Source organism: Gobio gobio (genome assembly GCF_949357685.1).
Source record: "Gobio gobio genome assembly, chromosome: 4".
Classification (NCBI taxonomy): Eukaryota; Metazoa; Chordata; class Actinopteri; order Cypriniformes; family Gobionidae; genus Gobio; species Gobio gobio.
The window spans coordinates 6,364,052-6,386,823 of record NC_137100.1 but is presented as its reverse complement, the minus strand read 5'-3'; the positions used below and the strand labels follow the sequence as shown (position 1 = coordinate 6,386,823).

The following is a 22,772-nucleotide window of genomic DNA, read 5'->3' as shown; positions in this document are numbered from 1 at the left end:
AGACCCCAAAAACTCAGCACAGCAACATGTAATTTACTGAAGCATTCAGAGGATCTTAGCACAATAAGGACAATCATAATCTCTTAACCACTCTCCCGCCCTAATAATACGGACACAGCATTAAAACTATTCGTATTTGACAATAGCTTCTAATGTTGGCTCCTTGATTCAGTTTCTAACAGATGAACCACTTGGGCCACATAGGTTTCAAATGAAGCCTCAAAAAGGCTGTCAGGAGTCATATTTCATTCCAAAATCAAAAACAACTCCCCAACCCCCATCATATTACTGTGATGCAACTCTCATAATGCAATTTTTTTAATTCTAATAAACAATATGCATTATGAATATCTACAGGCCCGGTGCTAAGCACCCTCAAATGCAAGCAAAAGCACCCTCAGTTGATACTGTAATAATATAGGCCAAACAGATTGGGCACATTTATGTCCGAGTTCTGGAGAGCGTCAAATGCATCTATTTACAGCGACTTTTTGCAGCGGTGAGTGATGTTGCCAATCACAGATATAGTTGTTGATCTCTCGAACTCGATCAGAATCTCACCGCTCAGAGTTTTTATTCAGTGCTGTGTTAAATCTCTAACAAACAAAGTCAAGACACGATGTAAGTATTGTTGATGAGACGACTTCATTTTTATAAAGGAACTTTGTGAGATCGCGATGAACTGACAAAGAAACAGCATTTTAGTGATCGTAGCGATCTTGGCTCACTTTCGAGGCTACAGTCATTCATTGAATAAACTATTATTATACTATATAAATATTTATTTATGAATGCCACTCTGCACGAGACAGAAATATCCTCCTGAGACCCAGATTAGAGACATTATTTAACGAATTTCTCTGACAACATACACAGTTTTAAGTCTGGATATTCTTATGAAATACAAGACATTCTTATGAAAATATTATTACACGTCTTTTTACATTACAACACATTAATATGCAAATTAGATACAGTGTATAGATGCATTGCCTATAGAATGGGAATGGCATTTATGGCCATGTTTACACACATATTGCATAAAGTAAAATGGTATATCAAATGATTCTGTATCTTTCATAACATTGAGAATCATCTTTATACAAAGTTTGGATTAAAAAAAAAGCTTGAAGCATAAAAATTGTTTGGTGAATGACAAAAAAAAATCCCATTGTTTGTCTATTCATTAATTTTGCTCTACAGAGCAGAGGATATAGCGTAGCCAATAACATAGGAATAAAAAATAAATAAAAAACAATTCACTTTTTCTGGCTCCCAGGAAGATGACATGTTAAAATACCAGTAACGCATTAAAGCAATGTAAAGGCAGACTAATAGATTAATAGACAATTTGTAGCAAAATATTGGTAAATGACTTGTAAATAAATAGATTTCTTATTATTCCGCCATGGGAGTCTATGGCAACCCATTTAACCGCTTGTGGGGAAAGTTGTAAAATTTGGCACACTGATAGAGGACAGTCTGAACTGTCATCATAGCAAATTTAGTGTCTCTAACTCAATCCCTCTAGCGCCACCAACTATCCAAAGTTCCACTCATGTTTATGCTAATAACTTTTGAACCTTAAAGGCTAGAAACAAAATTCCTTTTTCCTCTGATTCCTTTTCCAGCCATTTTGAATTTTCCGCAAAACCTACTTTTTCAAACTCCTCCTAGACGGTTTAACCGATTTGCACAATTATTTAACCAGATCATCTTCAGACAATGCCAACCAAAATTCAAACTGTTTTTGAATAACACGCGAACAAATTTTACGTAGCGGTTGCAAAAATACACATTAGGCTATATTTCTGTAACGCTTTATCGTATTCAGACCAAATTCGGTACATGTTGTCAAAAGCATAACCTGAGGTTGTATGCTGCGTTTCGGCGCAGCTATTTTTGCTTATAACTTCTGTTGGGTTTGCATAAATGTGGTCTTGTTAGATTCATGATATCCAATTTTACCATATCGGCCATTTTGGCTGTCTGCTATTTTGAATTATGTGCTAAAAGAAGTTCGTAAACATAGGTCGATAGCTATATTTCTCAACTTAAATGTCAAAATATTGATAGTAAGGGAGTAAAATCCAATCAAATTCAGGTGTCAGTCATTTGTAACTTTTTTTTTTATGTGAATGTCTATAACTCCAAAACAAAATGAGATATTTTCACCAAAATCGACACACATATGTATGGGCTCACACCAAAAAAAATGGTGGGATTGTGCCTCTTGGTGGCGCTATAAGAGAAAAAAACATGAAATTGCCATTGACTTCAATATAGTATTATGATTAAAAAAAAAATTCTAGGCCTTTGTTTTAATAACGCTTTGGTGTGTCATTACGAAACAAGGTATGTGTCTTCGGGACCATGCCCTGAAGGTACTCAAAAAGTTTCGAAGCAGCGTCACCTTGTGGTCAAAAGTTATAACAATTTACAAAAATGCTAATAACTTTTGATTAAATTTGCCTATTTTAATGAAACGGGTCATAATACATTCCTTGGGTCGTGCCGGGAACATAGATACCAGTTTTGCCATATTTGGCCAAACTTCCTGTCCTCCATCTTATTTGAAAATTGTCTTTTTCAAACTCTTCCTAGACCGTTTGTCCGATTTTCACCTAAATCTAATCATATCACCTTCCGACCGTGCCGACAAAAAGTTATGGATTTTGCGTCGATAGATGAAACTGTTTACCACACTGTTTGTATACCACAGCAACAAAGTTGAGGCATGATGCCAAAATGACTCTTGAGGCTGTATCTCTGCAATGCTTTGACATATTGACACCAAACTTTGCATGTCATTCTTCCCTTATTCTGACCACACCACATCAATTTACTGTGCCACCTATTGGTCAAAAGTGATAAACCATTACATCATATTATAAGTGACTCTATATATGATATTTCAGCAATTTTGCCTAAAATCATCTTAAACTGTATAATTGTTCATTGTTGCAGTTGGTCTGACACTCTTAGCCACGTTGGCATGTCTTGTCATCTTATTTGCGCTTGGCCCCGGTATTGTTGCTTGCGGCTATAATTGTTATGATTATTGTTTTTGCTGCATTTGTTATTATATTTATATGACTATATTATTTGTTCTGGGCTATGTTTACACTTTTACACAGTTTCAAAGAAAGTTATAACTGATTGATTAGAAAAGTATTTTGTCATCTTTGTATCTTTAGTCAGGACACAATGATTTTCATTATTCCAGTAATGAGAGTCTGAGGATAATTATCTTTGAGAACATAGATAATTACTTATGAAATAACATTTAAAAGTAAAACATCAAGGTGCATTACGTTAGAATTCCTGGGGGAGTTGCTTATAATTGTCTCTAAAAGACGTCAACAATTATAACTGTTCTAAATGATTTTGTGTCTATGCAAAATATAAATGATCATCTTTTGATTCTAGGATTGAAAGTGTACCTGGACACATTTTAATGAGATGTACCAAATAACACTGCGTCCCAGACGTGTTTGCAAAGATATGATGGATAAACTTACAAACAGACACGCAAGGAAACTGAAACATGTGGAAAAAAGAGAGAGGAGGCGAAGTCAAACGGAGGTTTAAGTCAAGGACATCTTCAAGGAGTCTTGGGAATGAAACTGGCTCTTTCTTCTGAAGGGATTGGGGACAAGAGATCCATTGGTGAAGAGACACAGATGGGGGAGGGGAACTCTAAGCCCCATTCCCAAATCTCACTTGTACCTCAGCCGAGCAGAGAAGGTCATTGTATCTTCAGGGAGGAATGCTTAAAACAAGAATGTCCAAGAAATCGGATAACCCCAAAACAATTATGGAAATATGCATCCAGCAGGTGTGCGTGTGTGCAGACAGAAACACAGTCAGTCACAGATAAAAGGATGAAGGAGGAACCCGGGAGAACGGGAAGAGAGCAAGAATTAAAAGGGTCGTATAAATGTTGTATTAATTTAGATTTTTCTTCGAGGCCGGCTTGTAATGTTTGTGAGAGATTTATGTGCCAAAAACATATTTAGTTCGTCATGACCATTTTCCACCCTCTCTCTGAACCTCAGAATTAAACGGGCTTCCTAATTCAAGATTATATTTCTGCTGTGCCTTGACTACATACAGTATGCAAATTTGAGTTTGCTGCCGAGTCACAAATAATGTTAGCCCCATCCTTCAATAACATCCTCTTTGCAAATCTGCAATACATAGGGAAAATGTTCACAAAACAATCCAAAATGGTCCTCTTAAGTGGTTGAGATCAAACCGAAATGATCATTTCGAACATTTTATATCCCTCAAAAGGTTCTGCAAAGCACAAGGCACTGCACACAGGAAAATCACAAGCTCTGACAGACTTTAATACACTTTACTCTAATAGAAAAATCATACTTCCTGCTTACTTCAAAGGTTGAGTAACATTTACCATTGTTAGATGAATTTTTGCTGATGAAATCCAATCATTTCAAAAGGAAATCACGTGATTGGGAATTTTTCAGAGAGCAAAAGATTTCGGTAACACTTTATTTTGATAGTCCACTTTAGTCATTCTACTAACTATAAGTAACTTTGCAACTACATGTCAACTAACTGTCATTAGAGTATTTGTAGACTGTCTGAATAATATTTACTAAAACTTTATTTTGTTGGTCCCCCAACAGACATTCTACTGACTATAAGTAACTTGGCAACTACAATTTCAACTTATTCTACTAACCCGAACCCTAACACCTAAGCATAACCTACCAGTCTACTCACAGTCATATAATACTCTAATGACAGTTATTTGACATGTAGTTGCAAAGTTACTTATAGTTAGTAGAATTTTTAAAATGGACTATCGAAAAAAAGTGTAACCAAGATTTCCCCATGCAGATTTTGCAGTGGGTTCAAGTTGATTGACCAAAAAAAAAAAAAAGCTCAAAAATGCAAAAGCTGATTGGTTTGAAAGTGACTTCTGTGAGAGCTGTGCTTCATACATCGCTACACTATTCATAATGAACAATGGACCGTTTTGAAATTTACCATGTCACTTTAGTTTCAACAAATTCTTTTTTTTTTTTACATTACAGTATCTAATGCCCTGTTTACACCTGGTATTAAGATGCGTTTTGGCGATCGGATCACAAGTAGACGAGGGAGACACGTTCCCATTTTACACCTGATGTTTTAATCCGTCTCTTTTGTCCACTTTCACCCACTTCTGTTTCTGCTCTGACAGACGCAAGATCACGCTGAACGCTGTGCGTGTGTGTTAGAAATCAGGAATGGTGAGAGAACATTGTGCTTGGTGCGTTTTTCTTCTTCAAACCAAACTTGAGTCTTCAGCTGACAAAGTTTAAAGGGGTGATGAACTGAGAAATCAACTTTCCCTTGAGCTTTTGATATATAAAAGGTCATGGTAATATAAGAATATCCTGTAAGTTTCAGAGCTGAAAACGTCCTTGTTAGTCAAAGAAAAGCTTTTATTGACACCAGGCCCAGAAAACGAGAGCTCTCAGAATATGCGGATCTCTTACGTAACAGGACCTAGACGCCGCCTCTACAGATAAATATGCTTCTGTAGCCCCGCCCACCGACTCTTTTGCGAGTCCTCTGAGCATTTCCCCAGACGATACCCATGTGGACTGCCGGTAGCTGAAGCTCATTAAATATGCAAATCTTATCCAATCCTAGCCGTGGGCGTTTACTTCCAAGTGTTCAGTGCGGCACGCCCATCAAATCCGAGTGTTTTTCAGAGAGCCTCAAAACCAAGGCAGAAAATAGCCTATTACTTTTTCATTATGATGTTTCTGAATGTAAAACCCACACAAACGTCATAAGTTGACCTCAGACAACAGTATAAAATTTTTTTTAAAAGCCAGTTCATGACACCTTTAAATCCCGTCTGGCTAGCGCGCTTCCCATAATGTCTATGTTAGGTCAGTAGGCGGAGAGCGGCGTCTTTTATGGCTATTCGAACACATTTGACCACATGAGCGTTTACACTACGAAAGCAATCCGGTTGAATGTGTTTTCAACTACCTCTGGAAGTGTTTGAAAGTGGACAAGCTCAAAACCCCGTTTTTAGACCACGTTTACACCCGTCATCCACCAAAACGCATCTTAATACCAGGTGTAAACAGAGCCTTAATGAACTCTTTATAATAAGGCGCAATTCAATTCCTTGTGTTATTAAAATAGAAGCATAGCCTGACGTCGTCATACTCAGATTCTAGTCAGAGTCTGATGCTGCTTCATTGGGCTGTGATTATGGGGCGTGTTTCAACCGAACCAGGAAAGAAAATGCCTCTGCACTCAATTGGATAGACCTACAACCAATCAGAGCATAGTTGTCAACAGAACTCAACTGCACGCACATTGGAAGAAGTAGAAGAAGAAGATGAGTGAAAACGATCTTTGCCTGTGTTGTAAAAAGAATTTAAGGATACACGGAGTACTAACCAATTCGATCATCATTTTTGAGAGAAATAGTTAAGGTGAATGCATATAATAACTAGTTCTCCGTTTAGGATTAGAACGAATTCAACCCAAACGCTCTTTGGTGACGTGGATGATTACATTACTGTTGATCATCTGTCCATCATCGTATAAAGCCCGCCCTGACAATTTGATTGGTCCGAACAGCTCTGGTTCCAGCATAGTTGCTCCACAACGGGTCAAGTCCAGACCGAACTTCCCGACCTCAAATGTTGTGCGTGGGCATCCAGGCTAATAGAAGCAAGCAAGAAATAATTTTTAAAACTAGACTAAATGTATACTTTTTATTGTAACGGAAACACAGATTACACTGACAAAGAAAGTGAATCTTTTTACATAAATCAAGATATATTTATACAAAAAAAAAGAGGCAACAGAATAAAAGTCCCTGGTTTGTTCTTGCGGATCTCCAATGTGAAGACCAAATCCTCCTACCCATGAACCCACGCGTGGTACGAAAGGGTGGTTTTGAATCATGTGGTTAGTTGATGATGAACACCAGCTTCAAGTTGGTGAGTCAAACCAGCACAACATTCCCGTAATAAACAAAACAATATGGCACACGTTCAAAGGTTGTTTCGAGTCTCTCAGCCACTCATAAAACAACAGACAGTCTTTTATTTGGTCTCTTTTTAGTGCCAGTCAAGTGTTGCAGATCTCTACTTATGTGTGTGTTTGTATAAGAACGTATGTTTCGCATATTTTGTTCACCAATGTCTTTCTCCTCTGATAAAAGTGCTAAGACTTTTGTGCTAATTTTTCTTATTGCTGCTCTCATACACACACACAGTGCATCATTTAATAAAAAATATCATTTTTTTAGCACTTTAGCCACGTAGTGTGTATCTGTGTATGTGACCGTTCGCACACAACACATCCTTAAAACGAAGGATGAAGAAGTCTTGTGTCCACGTTCATGTCATTTGCCTCGTCTTATCCTCCTTCAGTCTCTTCAGTACGAAAGTCTCCTTTAGAAAAATACTCAGCAAAAATGGAAATACTTCATTGCATTATGATGTCAGAGCAAGTCTTTCCTTTTGGATTACATCATGTAGCTCCCCGAAATGGTGAGGTAACATCCCGTATGAGACCCGTTTGATATCACAAATGAAGCTTTGTAATATTAGTGGTATTACAGTGACAGTTCCGACAGGTTCCTGGACGGGTCCCCTTTAGGTAGTCTTTCTTGGAAGCAAGTAAACAATCCTGATCCTTAAGTGACCCGATAAAAAGGAATTCGAAATAGGTTCCTGATTGTGAGTGGGTAGGTTACATGAAGGTTCAAACACGACAAGCGTTTGCGTGTGTGTGAGTGTGTACGGCACACTCAGTAGAGCACATTCCCTGGAGTTTTGTTTTGAATCCCAAGAGCCTCAATGCTGGACAGAATCTTCTTCTGATGACCAGCCAGAGTTATTCCCAAACGCAGCAGATCCCTGAGAGAGAGAAATAAAAAACAGAATTAGACCTTAGTTTATAAAATGACAGCATTAACACAGAAAAGAGTATCCCCTGAGGCCTGTTGCATGAAGCTAGCTGAACAAACTCGGAGTTTCAGAGTAGGTTTAGAGTTGACAAATCCAACCTGGTTTAGATCAAGTTCAACGGTCTCTCAAAGCTTGATATAAACGTTCTCGGTCAACTCAGGTTTAATCCAGAGTTTGTGGAAGCGCATGCACCTGAAAGTGTGTCACGTGCGGCGAACAGCCAATCACAGTGTCCGTTTGAGTCACTTCTCTTCTGAAGATTGTGAGATCGTTTACAAAGCTGGAATACACACTGCGGCTGCTGCTGCGAAAGTTTGAGAAGGAAGCTGAAAGAATGTCTGACTATATCAGCGCATGATGTGAATCAAAGATCATATGTCCAATAATTATAGGTTCACAAAGAGCTCAAATGAATACACGTTGTTTAAAAGAATGCACGTATTATATTTATATTAAAATGTGGCTACTTGTCAATTAATATAATAATTATATGAATATATTATATGAATTAAAAGTAATTATAATTCATATAATAAATAATTAGCACCAAAAGATGAGCAATTTTGTCTCTAAAGTTTTCTCACTATAAACTGGTTTCGTTTGAAACGAGAGATACAGCGGGTGTGGCTTTATTGCTTCTTTACTTGCAGCTGATTGGTCCAGTTTGGGTTTGCGATCTCTAACCCAGAATAAAACCTGCTACAGAGCAGGTTAGCCGTGAGGTGTAAGTTACTATGGTGATAAACACTGCTAAAAACCAATCAAGTTCAAGTTCCGTTTATTTGTAAAGCGCTTATAAAACAGCCACACGACTGACCAAAGTGCTGTACACATGATCAGAAAAAAAACAAAAACAGTATAAAACGATAAACAGCTAAAACACAATAAAACGGAGTCAGACCCCAGTTTAAACAAACTAAATGAATATAAAGAAGAAACCAAAGAAAGCAAGATAGAGACATTTAAACATAAAACACAAAAAAATATGTATTATAGGCTATGGAAAACAGGTGCGTTTTGAGAAGAGACTTAAAAATGGTCAGGGCAGGGGCTAACCTAATTTCTGGAGGCAAATTGTTCCACAACTGAGGCCCAGCCACAGAATTATATCCACCTTCTTGAGCCCGTAAAACCAGAGTTTGCTCAAACTAATCTCGAACAACTGAAACCAGCTTTGTGCAACAGGCCACTGGTTTCACAGACAAAGCTTAAGACTAAAACGCATGTTTGAGCTGTTTTAACTGAAAGCAACTTGCACTGAGATATCTTAAAATATGTCAGTGCCATTGTTATCAGTAATATCTTAAGTAACTAATCCTGGCCTAATCTAAGCCCTGTCTGTGAAACCAGGCTTATATTATGTTGTTTGCATAAGTAAAAATTATAAATATACACTGCAGTTCAAAAGTTTTTTTTTTTTAAAGAAATTAATTTAAAACTTTATTCAGCAAGGATGCATTACATTGATCAAAAGTGACAAATTGTTATAACTACATTGTTACAACACATATATATATATATATATATATATATATATATATATATATATATATATATATATATATATATATATATATATATATATATATATATATATATATATATATATATATATATATATATATATATATATATATATATATATATATAAATAAAAAAATCTGTTCTTTAGAACTTTCTATCCAGCAAAGAATCCTGACCAAAAAAAACAGCACATCTGTTTTCAACATTGATAATAATAATAAATATTTCTTGAGCAGCAAAGCAGCATATTAGAATGATTTCTGAAGGATCATGTGTTTTAAATTGTAATTACATTGTACAATATTACTGCTTTTGCTGTATTTTTTATCAAATGCAGCCTTGGTAAGCATAAGAGACTTTGTACCAACTTCAAGCTTTTGATCGGTATAATATAATATAATACAATATGTCATATAATATATGGTAACACTTTACAATAAGGTTTCATTTGTTAACATTAGTTAATGTATTAACTAACATGAACTAACAATGAGCGATACATTTGTTACAGTATTTATTCATCTTTGTCTGTAAAAATACAGTCATTCATTGTTTATGTTAGTTCACGCTGCATTAACTAATGTTAACAAAGACAACTTTTGATTAAAATAATGTATTAGTAAATGTTTAATTTAAAATTAACTAGGATTAATAAATACTTTGTTCATTCTTAGTTACCTAAAGTAAACTAATGAAACCTTATTGTAAATATAATAATATATAATTAGTCCTTTTTATGTCATTTCTTTGTTTCTGTTTAGTAACACAAATTTGATTGTGAATTCAATGATTTACTCTTCACCAAGGAAGACACGATTTTATTCTTCCTTGTAATTCGGTTGTATGTCAGAATTTGCTGTCTAGCATGTTGTTGAATGAAGGTGATGTTATCTGTACTCACTCTGTGTTGATGTGGGCGAGTAGCTGCATGGACGTGTAACCGGCCTGTAGAAAACTCTCCTCGTAACGCTCCATCTTAATGGCCCTGAGCCAGTCACCCACTGTCCCACAGGATGAGGGCGTCAGCGGGGACCGCTGGTCCAACAGAGGGTGAGAGGGTCTGAGGAGGAAGAGAGGAAAGTGTTCAAATGCATGTCATTTCCCATATTAAGATGACGTCTCGAGTCAGCCTGCAGCAACACAAATCAAGAAAGGCTGCCAAAGAGAGGAAGAATCTAACAGCTTTCCCTTGAGGGGAGGGGGAGGGGAGACACCAAAATGTGACGGACAGATATATGCGCTCATACTGGGTCTTGATTGACAGGCTGACAGGCCAACATGCCGAGAGGGGAGGGGCAAGACTAACATACAAGATGCCACACTGTGTGGATGAGAGCCAAGCTAATGAAATGATGGACGGAATGAGATGTGACTGAAGCTAAAACAGAAACTGCCATGTTCTTGATTGACAGGCATTGTTGGGGTAAATGCATTACTGTAATCACATTACTTCTCCTGTGACCACGTAATGTCTGAAAACTATTTTTCAGTAATCCTGTTACTGCACCACATTAACTCTTTCCCGCCAGCGTTTTTTTTTAATAGTTGCCAGCCAACGCCAGGATTTCACAAAATGTTCATGGCCCACAGGATATTTTGTTGTATGATTATCTCAAAAGAAAAAACAGACCTTCTGCCTAGTGTAATGCATTCTTTTTTATCAACACATTAACACCATGAGGGTAAGTTTCATCAAAAAGCAACATTTTGAGCAAAAAGCTGAGAGAAATTGCATCCAGAACGATGATCAAAACAGAGATGAACACATAAACACTCCCCAAAGCTTCATAGTCCTATAGCGTTGACATTTCTTTCAGTAATATTAGGCACAGTCAAACCAAAAATGATTCAGACACCAGATATAATTGTTTACTAGTGTGTGCAGGACACTATTGTTCATTCATGTAAGTGAGGAGTGCAAACTAAAGCAAACTGTGACATATTATACCCAAAAATTCTTCATACAGTGACAACCAGTAAAATTTGGGAGCAAAATGATTCCGACACTTTGACCTGATCATGTTTTGCTTCAGTGTTTTTTCTTTAATTGCTAATATGATCTTTGACACCACAGACTGAACTAAATGAAGCCTTGCTTGGTCATTGGTTGAGCTAAATTGGTATTATCTGATTGTGTACTTATATTTAACAGCTGATTGGTTGATTGTAATCCATTACATCCCTTTCTATCTGACATTATCAATTTGAATTTGTTCAGTTTAACTCTGAGTTCTTGTCATATTTTATTATCATTTTTTAAACCATAGCGAATAAACTGTGAGAATGTGAGAAAATGGTGTCTGAATAAATTGTGTTTTGACTGTAGTTTTGATTTATATGGTGTTTAATGTAATTTCACATAAGCATCTGCTTGCATATGCGACGATATGGAAGTGTAATGGACGTGAAACTTACCCTGCCCCCTCTTGGGCGGTGATTTTAAGCGAGGCAGGGTTGCGAATTAGCTTGTCGAGAGCTGAGACAATGTTGGAAAAGCGTGGCCGTGCCGTCCGCTCCTTCTGCCAGCAATCCAACATCAGCTGGTGCAGGTATGTGGGACAGTCGGGGGGAGGCGGCAGCCGGTAATCCTGCTCGATGGCATTGATCACCTGATTGGGTGAGACAGATTGTGTTAATGAGGGGAGGATGAAAGTCAGGAAGTTAATTGAAAAAGCTGTAGGGACGAAGGATGTATTAGTGAAAAAAGTAACACTTTAGTTTAGGGAATAATTCTCACTAGTTGCTTATTTTAATGCATATTACTAGGACATTGTCTGTTTATTAGCACTTATAAAGCACATATGAATGCCTTATTCTGCATGACCATATTCAACATCCCTTAATCCTACCCAATACCTAAACTTAACAACTGCCTTACTAACTATTAATAAGCAGTAATTATGAGTTTATTGAGGGAAAAGTCATAGTTAATAGTGAGAATTGGACCCTAATCTAAAGTGTGCCCGTGAAAATATATGTTTAAATGTATACATGTCAATATTAGCACTTTTAAGATGTTATTTTAAATTTCAGTCAGATTAGGCTGATATTGGAAACATCTTTTGTAATGTTCACTACCATTCCAAAGTTTGGGGTCTAAAAAAAATATGCTCACCGATGCTGCATTTATTCAATCAAAAACACACTAAAAACAATATACAAAACAGTGAAATATTATTACAATTTAAAATAACTGTTTTCTTTGTTAATATATTGTAATTTATTCATGTGATCAAAGCTGAATTTTCAGCATCATTCCTCCAGTCTTCAGTGTCACATGATCCTTCAGAAATCATTCTAATATGATGATTTGATGCTCAATAAATTATTATTAATGTTGAAAGCGGTTGCTTCTGTGATTATTTGTTTTTATTGAACAAAAGAGCAAAAGAACAGCATTTATTTGAAATATGTATAGTTAACATTAACATTATTAATGTCTTTACTGTCACTTTTGATCATTTTAAAGCATCCTTGTTAAACAAAAGTATTCATTTCTTTAAAAAAAAACTTTTGAACAGTAGTGTAACTAAAAGCAATATCTGCAAACATTATGACTATTGGCATCACAAAAATAATTGGATACTTTTCTATATCACTGCATCTGCTTCAATCCAATGTAAATGTAATCTCATTAAAATACAAAACACTTACATCCTGGTTGCTCATGTCCCAGTATGGTCGCTCTCCAAACGACATCACTTCCCACATGACAATTCCGTAACTCCATACATCTGATGCGGAGGTGAATTTACGGAATGCGATCGCCTCGGGTGCCGTCCAACGGATTGGAATTTTCCCACCCTGACACAAGCAGATCAGTTTTGTTCATGATGCACATGTTGCTAGTAATGCTTGGTTGCATTTCCTCCCCTAAAAATACTGAGCCCGTGTGAAAAAGTGCGTAACGTTGCCTAAGCATTTGCTCTTACCAGTGAGCTGGTGTATGTAGGATCAGACGAATTCTCTTGCAGGAATCTCGACAGACCGAAGTCGGACACCTTGCAAACCAGGTTACTGTTGACAAGAATGTTCCGTGCAGCAAGATCCCGATGTACGTAACTCATTTCGGAGAGATATTTCATGCCCGATGCGATGCCGCGCAGCATACCGACTAACTGAATTGGAGTAAACTGGCCATCATTGAGCTGCAGAGAAAGAAAGATCTATGTCAGAGAGTCCTGGTGTATGAGAGTCATTGGCCCTGTTCACACCTGGTATTAAGAAGCATTTTGGTCGATCGGATCACAAGTGGATGACGGGTGTGAACGGGGTCTAAAACGTTTTGAGCTTGTCCACTTTCGACCACTTCCATAGGTAGTTGAAAACCATAGACTGTAAAAAAAAAAGGAACGTAGTGTCCGTGTCGTCACCCATAGGATTCTGAAGAGCAGTTTTGAAGCGTAAAGTAGGGTCGAGCTGGCCGTTGCCATTTTGGCAGAGCGTCATCGCGCGTCCCTCCAAGATAATGGGCAAAGAGGCGGGACGTGGGCGGAGCTGAGGTGACGCGATGACTAACAGACAGCAGAGAAACGGCTATCCATCTGTCACTCAAAGTGGGTTAATTATGTAGAACTTTGAGGCTTTATATAATGTAAACAAATGAGTTATAAAAAAAATTCACCCCCCTCACAGTTGTCATGAAGGGTAAAATTTGCCGTTTAGACTAAAACCACAATTTGTACCAGGCTGTAAAAATGTGTTCTTCTGCTGAAAAAAATGGGCATTTTAACATGGGGCTCAATGAGATTCTGCTCCCTTCTGGAGCCCTAGTGGCCAGTCGATGAATTGCAGTTTAAGTCACTTCCGTATTGGCTTCAAGAGAAACTGCGGGAGGTTGCTGCTTGTTGAAAACACATCAGACTGGATTGCTTTCGTAGTGTGAACGCTCATGTGGTCGAATGTGTTCGAACAGCCGCAAAAGACTGTCTACTCTCCGCCTACTCACCAAACATTATGGGAAGCACGCTAGCCAGACGAGATTTAAAATATGTCTGGAGATCCAAGTTTGAAGGTTTGAAGATGAGAAACACACCAAGCACAATGTTCTCTCACCATTCCTCATTTGTAACACACACTCACAGCGTTCGGCGGGTCTTGAGGCTGTCGTAGCAGAAACTAAAGCTGATGCTCTCCGTGTGTTTTTCCGTCATCTCCGGTGCGTTATGTAAATTGTGCAAGCTTATTTCGTCCATTAGATCGAAAGATTTGAAAAAACCATACATTTACCCGCCCATAGACCCTCCCCTCGAAGAAATCAGGACAGAAGGGGTCAAAAGTGGACACAAGAGACAGATTAAAACACAAGGTGTAAACGGGAATGTGTCTCCCTCGTCTAATTGTGATCCGATCAACCAAAACGCATGTAAACCGGGCCATTGAGATGGTTACGTCAACAAACATGTATCGCTAGATCCTTCGCATACTTACTCTCAGGAAGGAGTCCAGAGCTCCGTTCTCCATGAACTCTGTGAGGATCATGACGGGGCAGCTGGCTGTTATTATGCCTTCCAGGTGTATAATGTTGGGGTGCTGGAACTGGCCCATGATCGAGGCCTCAGACAGGAAGTCCCGCCTTTGCTTGTCTGTGTATCCACCCTTAAGGGTCTTAATGGCAACATAGTTCTCCTTCTTCCCAGGAATTCTCAGCCGTCCCCGACAGACTTCACCAAATTCGCCTGAAATGGCAAAACAAAGCATCCAATTTTTTATAATTTTTCAGCTGTAATAAGAAAAAACATTTTTCATGAAATCTCTTAGGTGCATGTTAAAGTCCCCCTGGAGTTGATCATTTTATCCCTTAAAACACATCATTGATCACAAAAATGACATATTTAAACGTTTTTTCCTGTGAAAAATGTAACTCTACACCCTTGCTTCATTTAGTATACGTGGATCTATGAATATGCAAATGAGCCCCGCCTCCACTCACTCATACAGGCTCGTCTACAAGTCCATGTATCAGAATGGTATTTCGCGTTTTATGTATCGCTATCTACAACGACGGACACATAACGGTAATTCAAATGATAAGCCTTTTGGCTTGACTATGTTTTCAAACAGCTAATAATGCTCAAATCCTTACAAACGCTTTGAACAACTTAGTACTGGAAAGTGGAGAAAGGCATATAGTTCATCATAACATTGTGATTTACATCATATACATAATTCACCCGCTATATTGCTAAATAAACACAGTTTTTCATATCAACAGAAAAACGGGATAAACTGGCTTCTCTTGAGAAGCTAATGATATGCTAAAGCCCCGCCCACGCACTGACGTGATTGATTACAAGGTAGTTTGTGATGTCAGAAACACCCTCAGTTTTAAAGGAACACGCCGACTTTTTGGGACTTTAGCTTATTTACCGTATCCTCCAGAGTTAGATAAGTCCATACATACCATTCTATACACATCACAACATGTATATAGGAAAATGTTGGCGTTATTTTGTCACTTATTGAGCAGTAGGCTAGCTGGAGCCATTTACCTCCAGTCTTTGTGCTAAGCTAGGCTAGTGGTGGGTGCGTCAGACAGAGTTATGGCACGCATGGAGATGAGAATGGTATGTATGGACTTATCTAACTCTGGGGGATACGGTGAACAAGCTAAAGTCCCAAAAAGTCGGCGTGTTCCTTTACGAAGAAAATACTCAGCAATGGTACATTCAATTGCACATGGTTTGTCTTAAAGCATATTAAAAACAACACATAGACATTTAAACATCATCATCACAGGGGGACTTTAAATATCAAAGCTTTCTGTGCGGACAGAAAAAATATCTATACGCCTTTGTTATATCTTGCAAATGACTGAAACCGAATCCGTGACCGCACCGTCTGAAAATAAATGATGTGTCCAAAAGAAATGAATGTTGTGAGGGAGGAAGACTTACCTGCCCCGATAACCTCTTCGATTTTGACGAATGAGACATCAATCTCTTTAGCAAACTCTCTCACGGCCTCATTAGGGTCCTCGTAAGTGAATGGATCAATGTAAACTTTCACTCCTTGGAAAGAAAATAATGTCAGTTCTTCCATTAATCAAAAAAGCCACAACTTAACCAGAATGCATCATTATGAGAAGATGTTGCAGTGCTCACCATGACCCATGAGATATTGGCCATTTTTGTCACTCATTTCTGGATCTTTGAAATGATTTTGCTTCCTGTGAACACAAAAGGGACATCTTGTTAGAGTAAACATAACATTCACAATTATGTAGGTCTTCTTTCAATGGTAAGCACTGGTGAACAGTGTAATATGCACAAACAACAAAACTTGTTTTAGGTTTTTAGACATTAATACCCAGCAAAACTGTAATGACATTTTCAAGGATTGTGGAAAATCCCATGGCAGCATGACGCTTCAAGCTATTAGTCATTTCACAGCTGAGCGAGTTAAAGTTTGACTTAAAGTGTTTAGCTTTTCAGTTCAATCCGTCTTTCTCCACATCCCAAGTCACCTAACGCTGCATGTTAACTGCTGGTTTGGTGCTAGTTTAGCTGATCTTGGCCACTTAGAAAGGTCTTTTTGGCTGCTTGACCACCGAAAAATATGCTTGTCTCTTCAGCAAATAAGTGCATCATGTATCTTGGAAATGATGTTGGACGGTCACTGTCTAAGATGGCATTTTGCTTCATGCCTTTACACATACAGGAACAGGCAAGCCCAATAAACTGCTTTTGGGTCTCACTGACATTTTAGGGGTGCTGTATTCATTCAATGGCCGCCAAAAGTACATTATTGGTACTTTATTGTCTAGCTCACGGTTTCCCAAATGGGTTCATGAGTTGATGAACAGCCAATAATTAATCAAATGAAATGTAACATTAAACTAGATGGTTACACTTTATTTTAAGGTGTCATTGTTAAAGTGTAATTACACATTTGAGTACTAAGTAATATTAAGTAACTAAATGTACTTACTAGTGATGCACCGAAATGAAAATTCTGGGCCGAAACCGAAAATGTAGGATGCACTTGGCCGAAAACCGAAACTGAAGCCGAAAATGGCTTCTTTTAAAACGTATATACACTCACCTAAAGGATTATTAGGAACACTTGTTCAATTTCTCATTAATGCAATTATCTAATCAACCAATCACATGGCAGTTGCTTCAATGCATTTAGGGGTGTGGTCCTGGTCAAGACAATCTCCTGAACTCCAAACTGAATGTCAGAATGGGAAAGAAAGGTGATTTAAGCAATTTTGAGCGTGGCATGGTTGTTGGTGCCAGACGGGCCGGTCTGAGTATTTCACAATCTGCTCAGTTACTGGGATTTCCACGCACAACCATTTCTAGGGTTTACAAAGAATGGTGTGAAAAGGGAAAAACATCCAGTATGCGGCAGTCCTGTGGGTGAAAATGCCTTGTTGATGCTAGAGGTCAGAGGAGAATGGGCCGACTGATTCAAGCTGATAGAAGAGCAACTTTGACTGAAATAACCACTCGTTACAACCGAGGTATGCAGCAAAGCATTTGTGAAGCCACAACACGCACAACCTTGAGGTAGATGGGCTACAACAGCAGAAGACCCCACCGGGTACCACTCATCTCCACTACAAATAGGAAAAAGAGGCTACAATTTGCACAAGCTCACCAAAATTGGACAGTTGAAGACTGGAAAAATGTTGCCTGGTCTGATGAGTCTCGATTTCTGTTGAGACATTCAGATGGTAGAGTCAGAATTTGGCGTAAACAGAATGAGAACATGGATCCATCATGCCTTGTTACCACTGTGCAGGCTGGTGGTGGTGGTGTAATGGTGTGGGGGATGTTTTCTTGGCACACTTTAGGCCCCTTAGTGCCAATTGGGCATCGTTTAAATGCCACGGCCTACCTGAGCATTGTTTCTGACCATGTCCATCCCTTTATGACCACCATGTCCGCATCCTCTGATGGCTACTTCCAGCAGGATAATGCACCATGTCACAAAGCTCGAATCATTTCAAATTGGTTTCTTGAACATGACAATGAGTTCACTGTACTAAAATGGCCCCCACAGTCACCAGATCTCAACCCAATAGAGCATCTTTGGGATGTGGTGTAACGGGAGCTTCGTGCCCTGGATGTGCATCCCACAAATCTCCATCAACTGCAAGATGCTCTCCTATCAATATGGGCCAACATTTCTAAAGAATGCTTTCAGCACCTTGTTGAATCAATGCCACGTAGAATTAAGGCAGTTCTGAAGGCGAAAGGGGGTCAAACACAGTATTAGTATGTGTTCCTAATAATCCTTTAGGTGAGTGAATAGTTCTTTTGAGTTCTCTTGCTCTGTGGCCAGATAGTGTGCTAAAAAAGCTGTTTAGCACACTATCTGGCGAAGGGATATGTAAATAAATCAAAATAAATCAGTAATTGTGCTATAAATCAGTCTGCAATTTAATCAAGCAAATCTAATCATTTCAAGGGTTAGAATTTTTGCAAGTGAAGAATTTAAGACACAAATATTAGTACTTGTAGTGTAAAATAAAAGTAGGGTTTATAATCATCACATATATATTTTTTTTACTTTACAGTAATATATTATTTCAGGTTAATTTTTAGAGTTAAAACTACTACTAATAATCATTTTATTTAATTTTTTTTTTTAAATAAAAACATTTTACTTGCATGTCAGCAACCATCGTCAGAGAACGTGTCGTTAAATTATAGAAATATTAACTTAAAATCTCAGAGGATACTTCAAGTAAGCATTTTACAACTATATTTTGGGAATGTCCCAGCTAGACCGTCACTTGCTGCCTAATATATCCCACCCACTAACAGGTGCAATAATCAGCGTTATTCACTTCACCTGTCATAATGTTATGCCTGATTGGTGTAGATTAAGGGATCGCAAGCACACTTCCAGCATGAAGGCTGTTCCAAACGTACCTTCTATTGGACAAATTCTAAGATTGGAAAACCAAATCCCTGAATGCACAGTGAAAAATGCTAATTAGTTGAGTTGAGAGAAATGTTGAATAAACATAATATTTCATTCAATACTAAAATGCAGCATCCAATAATTGTGCGTGCCATGTATTTATGCTCGTGTGTTGTTAGCGTAGCAATGTGCTAATGTCAGTTTGTATCGATGAGTCAGCTGAGATATTAAAATACTTGTTGCGTCATGCTAGGTTTGGGTTTGGTGTGAGGCTTTGTGCTTTTGCATTTCATGTTTTTGTTATTCGTTTTCTGTTGTCATATTACTCTGAGAAAAGAATGAACTGAATGCACATTAAATCCCGCTCTCCGCCCCATTCTTCCGCTTCCTCTGTCTTTGTCTCTTACCCCTGGCTCCTTATTCAGTTTCATAGTGTATTATACTCGAATGCAGTTTTAAATTACATAGCCGTTCTCCTTGTTATTCTTGTTATTTTCTTCACTCTTTCTCAGCATATGTCCTTCTCATTCCTTCTTTGTGTTTTGCACTTGTGGACGCGCGCTAACGGCTCAAAACTGCATTCAGAGACACTCATTGGTTTGCGACTTAAGGTTAACAGAGGAATGAATGGAGACTTTGCTTAAAAGTTATCATTCAAAGTAAAGTACAACTGCACAAGATTCAAATAATTCAGTTTGTTTTTTTTACCCTCAGGTCTGTATTCTTAAGTTTAGAGTCTTTCATGACCAAAAGATCTGAGCTATATCTTCATTTTATACCTATATTAGGAGAAACATCTGAAACAAAAGTTAATACCTAGATAAAAAACATAACTGAGAACTTCATCGCTTGGAAATTTTTCCACGTCGTCCATCTTTCTCCCCGATTTCCCAGGACTAAAATAGCCACGTTTGTCCCTCCCAGTGGCTGATGGCAGGTCTGGACCGGAGGCTCCCAGTGTGTGTGTGTGTGTGTGTGTGTGTGTGTGTGTGTGTGTGTGTGTGTGTGTGTGTGTGTGTGTGTGTGTGTGTGTGTGTGTGTGTGTGTGTGAGATTGATTGTAGGGACTCTCCATTTAACCGGGTGTGAAAATGTGTGTATGTACTGTGTGCGAACAATATGTGTAAATCTCCAAACACGCACGCTCCTGTAATCTTAGCTGTACATACGTGGGCATATATACAGCCTATTTATCAGCAATATCTGCGTTTGCATGTACACTGGAGTGTATGTTCATTGTGTAAATACACTTGCGCTTAAAGAAGTGTGTGTGTGCTACCCCAGGGTCACGACTATTGTTCTGCTGATTTGGCCTGTGGAGACTGGGGTGGGACAACTGTATCCTGTCTCCACTTCCCCTTTCTCTCTCTCTCTCGCGCTCTCTCTCTCTCTCTCTCTCTCTCTCTCGCGCTCTCTCTCTCTCATAGTTCCCACAAATTCATGCATCTGAAATTACTGTTAAGAGAGTCCGATCACTTTGGAAAGGTACACCAGGTCTTTTGGCTCAAACAGGCTGTAAAGTATGTAAAGCTATAGGCACATTAAATCACTTTTTTTATTGTCACTTCCAGAAAATCCATATAATTAGGTACAGAGAAAATGACTTGTTACCACTTTTTCTGCAATGGTTGTGTGGAATAATCTATGCAGTTCTGCATAAGTGATGTAAAGGTGTGTTATTTTGGTAACGCTTTACAATAAGTTTCATTTGCTAGCATGAAAAATATTCCTAAAGCATTTATTAAATCTACATTTAGTCAATCTCAATATTTACTAATAGATGATTAAAATCAAATCTTGCATCTCCTAACATCAGTGAATGAAGGTGAACTAACATGAACTAACAATGAACAGCTGTATTTTTAATAATTAATGTTAACAAAGATTAATAATTAAGTACTGTAACGACTGTATTGCTAATTGTTAGTTAATATTAGTTAATGCATTAACTAACCTTAACGAATGGAACCTTATTGTAAAGCGTTATTTTAGTATTATTTATGTACAATTATAGTATTTATTGATCATTTGAATGTATGTTTATTTCAGATGTAGTTTTAGTAATTGTAGTACTTCTACTTAAAATGATTTTATTTCAGTTAGTTGCCAAGGCAAAATTTCTATGTTTTTTTAAGTTTAAGTATTTAATTAAATTATTATATTAAATTATTTATTTTATTTTAGCTACTGAACATTTTAATTTAATTATTTTAGTTTAATTGAGTTCATTGATTTTATTTTTTTTGAATATATTTTGAATTAGTGTTTATTATTTATATTTTCAGTATTCATTTTATGTTCAAATTTCGATTTAGCTTTCATTTATTTGTATTTCAGATGTAGTTTTAGTAATTGTAGTACTGCTTAAAATTATTTTATTTCAGTTAGTTGCAAAATTTCTATTTATTATATTTAATTACTTATTTTATTTCAGCTTTATTTTAGTCACTGAAAATGTTAACTTTAGTCAGTGTTATTTTAGTATCATTGATTCACTTTTTTGTTCATATTTTGAATTAGCGTTTATTTTCTATATTTTCAGTTTATGTTCAAATTTTGATTTAGCTTTTCTTTATTTTTATTTCAGTTTTGGTTTTAAGAATTGTAGTACTTCTGCTTAAAATTATTTCATTTTAGTTCTAATTTAATTAATCATTTAAGTCGTTTTTTAATCTAATATTTATATTTTATTTTAACTTTATTTCAATTATTGAAAATTATTTTAATAGTTTCAGTGCAAGCATAATGAATGTTTCCGGACAGGTTTCCCTCCTTATTCCTTACTCAATAAAACAAGTAGTCCTAAACTCATACTATAGATTGAACCAGATGACATAAAATAAATGTTGTTTGAACCAACAACCAATTAACCTACAAAGAGCTTACTTACTTAACATTTACTTACAGTTGCCCTATCATAACATAGTCAAATGTGTTACACAGTGCTGAGATTCCTACAGTTTCATTGCTTGCTGATTGGAAGCATTATTAAAAATAGCCAATTTATTTAATTAGCAAGAATGCAAGGGACAGGGAATGTGTGAATGACGGCTGTTTGAATTGTGTGGAAGTCTCAGGAGCTTTCTGCGGGCACGCAGGCCCAATTATAACAACCTCACACTCTCTTTTGCTTGTTGGTCTCTTGTTTTACCTTATGCAGTAGATTGCAGCAGCGATGACGATGATGAGGAGCAGCATGCCCATGGCTATGAGGATCCCAGTAACAAGCAGCGGAGACGAGGAATCATCTTCTGGGGAAACAGAGAGAGGCAGACGGCCAAAGTGAGAGAAAGAGGGTTTAAAAACGGCAAAAGGTGTGATACAATCTCAAAAAAAAAAATCTGCACAAGGAGAGAAAAAAATCTATAAAGTGCCTTCTCAAACAACACTCTAGGGCACAAAAAGTTGGCCACTA

At 37.5% G+C, this 22,772-nt stretch overlaps 1 protein-coding gene across 2 annotated transcripts in view; it reads right to left on the bottom strand.

Annotated features, from left to right (window-relative positions):
• Positions 1 to 6,731: 6,731 nt before the first annotated feature.
• ephb4a (eph receptor B4a) overlaps positions 6,732 to 22,772 on the bottom strand; it is a 63,237-nt gene continuing 47,196 nt past the window's right edge. Inside the window, exons 9-17 of one of the 2 annotated variants that reach the window (XM_079815477.1) lie at positions 22,509 to 22,608; positions 16,586 to 16,650; positions 16,379 to 16,492; positions 14,913 to 15,160; positions 13,415 to 13,630; positions 13,137 to 13,286; positions 11,898 to 12,091; positions 10,384 to 10,542; positions 6,732 to 7,907 (exon numbers count right to left, since the gene is read on the bottom strand). In XM_079815477.1, the coding sequence (XP_079671603.1) occupies positions 7,799 to 7,907; positions 10,384 to 10,542; positions 11,898 to 12,091; positions 13,137 to 13,286; positions 13,415 to 13,630; positions 14,913 to 15,160; positions 16,379 to 16,492; positions 16,586 to 16,650; positions 22,509 to 22,608 (1,355 nt within the window). In that variant the 3' untranslated portion in view covers positions 6,732 to 7,798. The remainder of the gene's footprint in view (positions 7,908 to 10,383; positions 10,543 to 11,897; positions 12,092 to 13,136; positions 13,287 to 13,414; positions 13,631 to 14,912; positions 15,161 to 16,378; positions 16,493 to 16,585; positions 16,651 to 22,508; positions 22,609 to 22,772) is intronic. The other variant, XM_079815478.1, reaches the window with a different exon arrangement.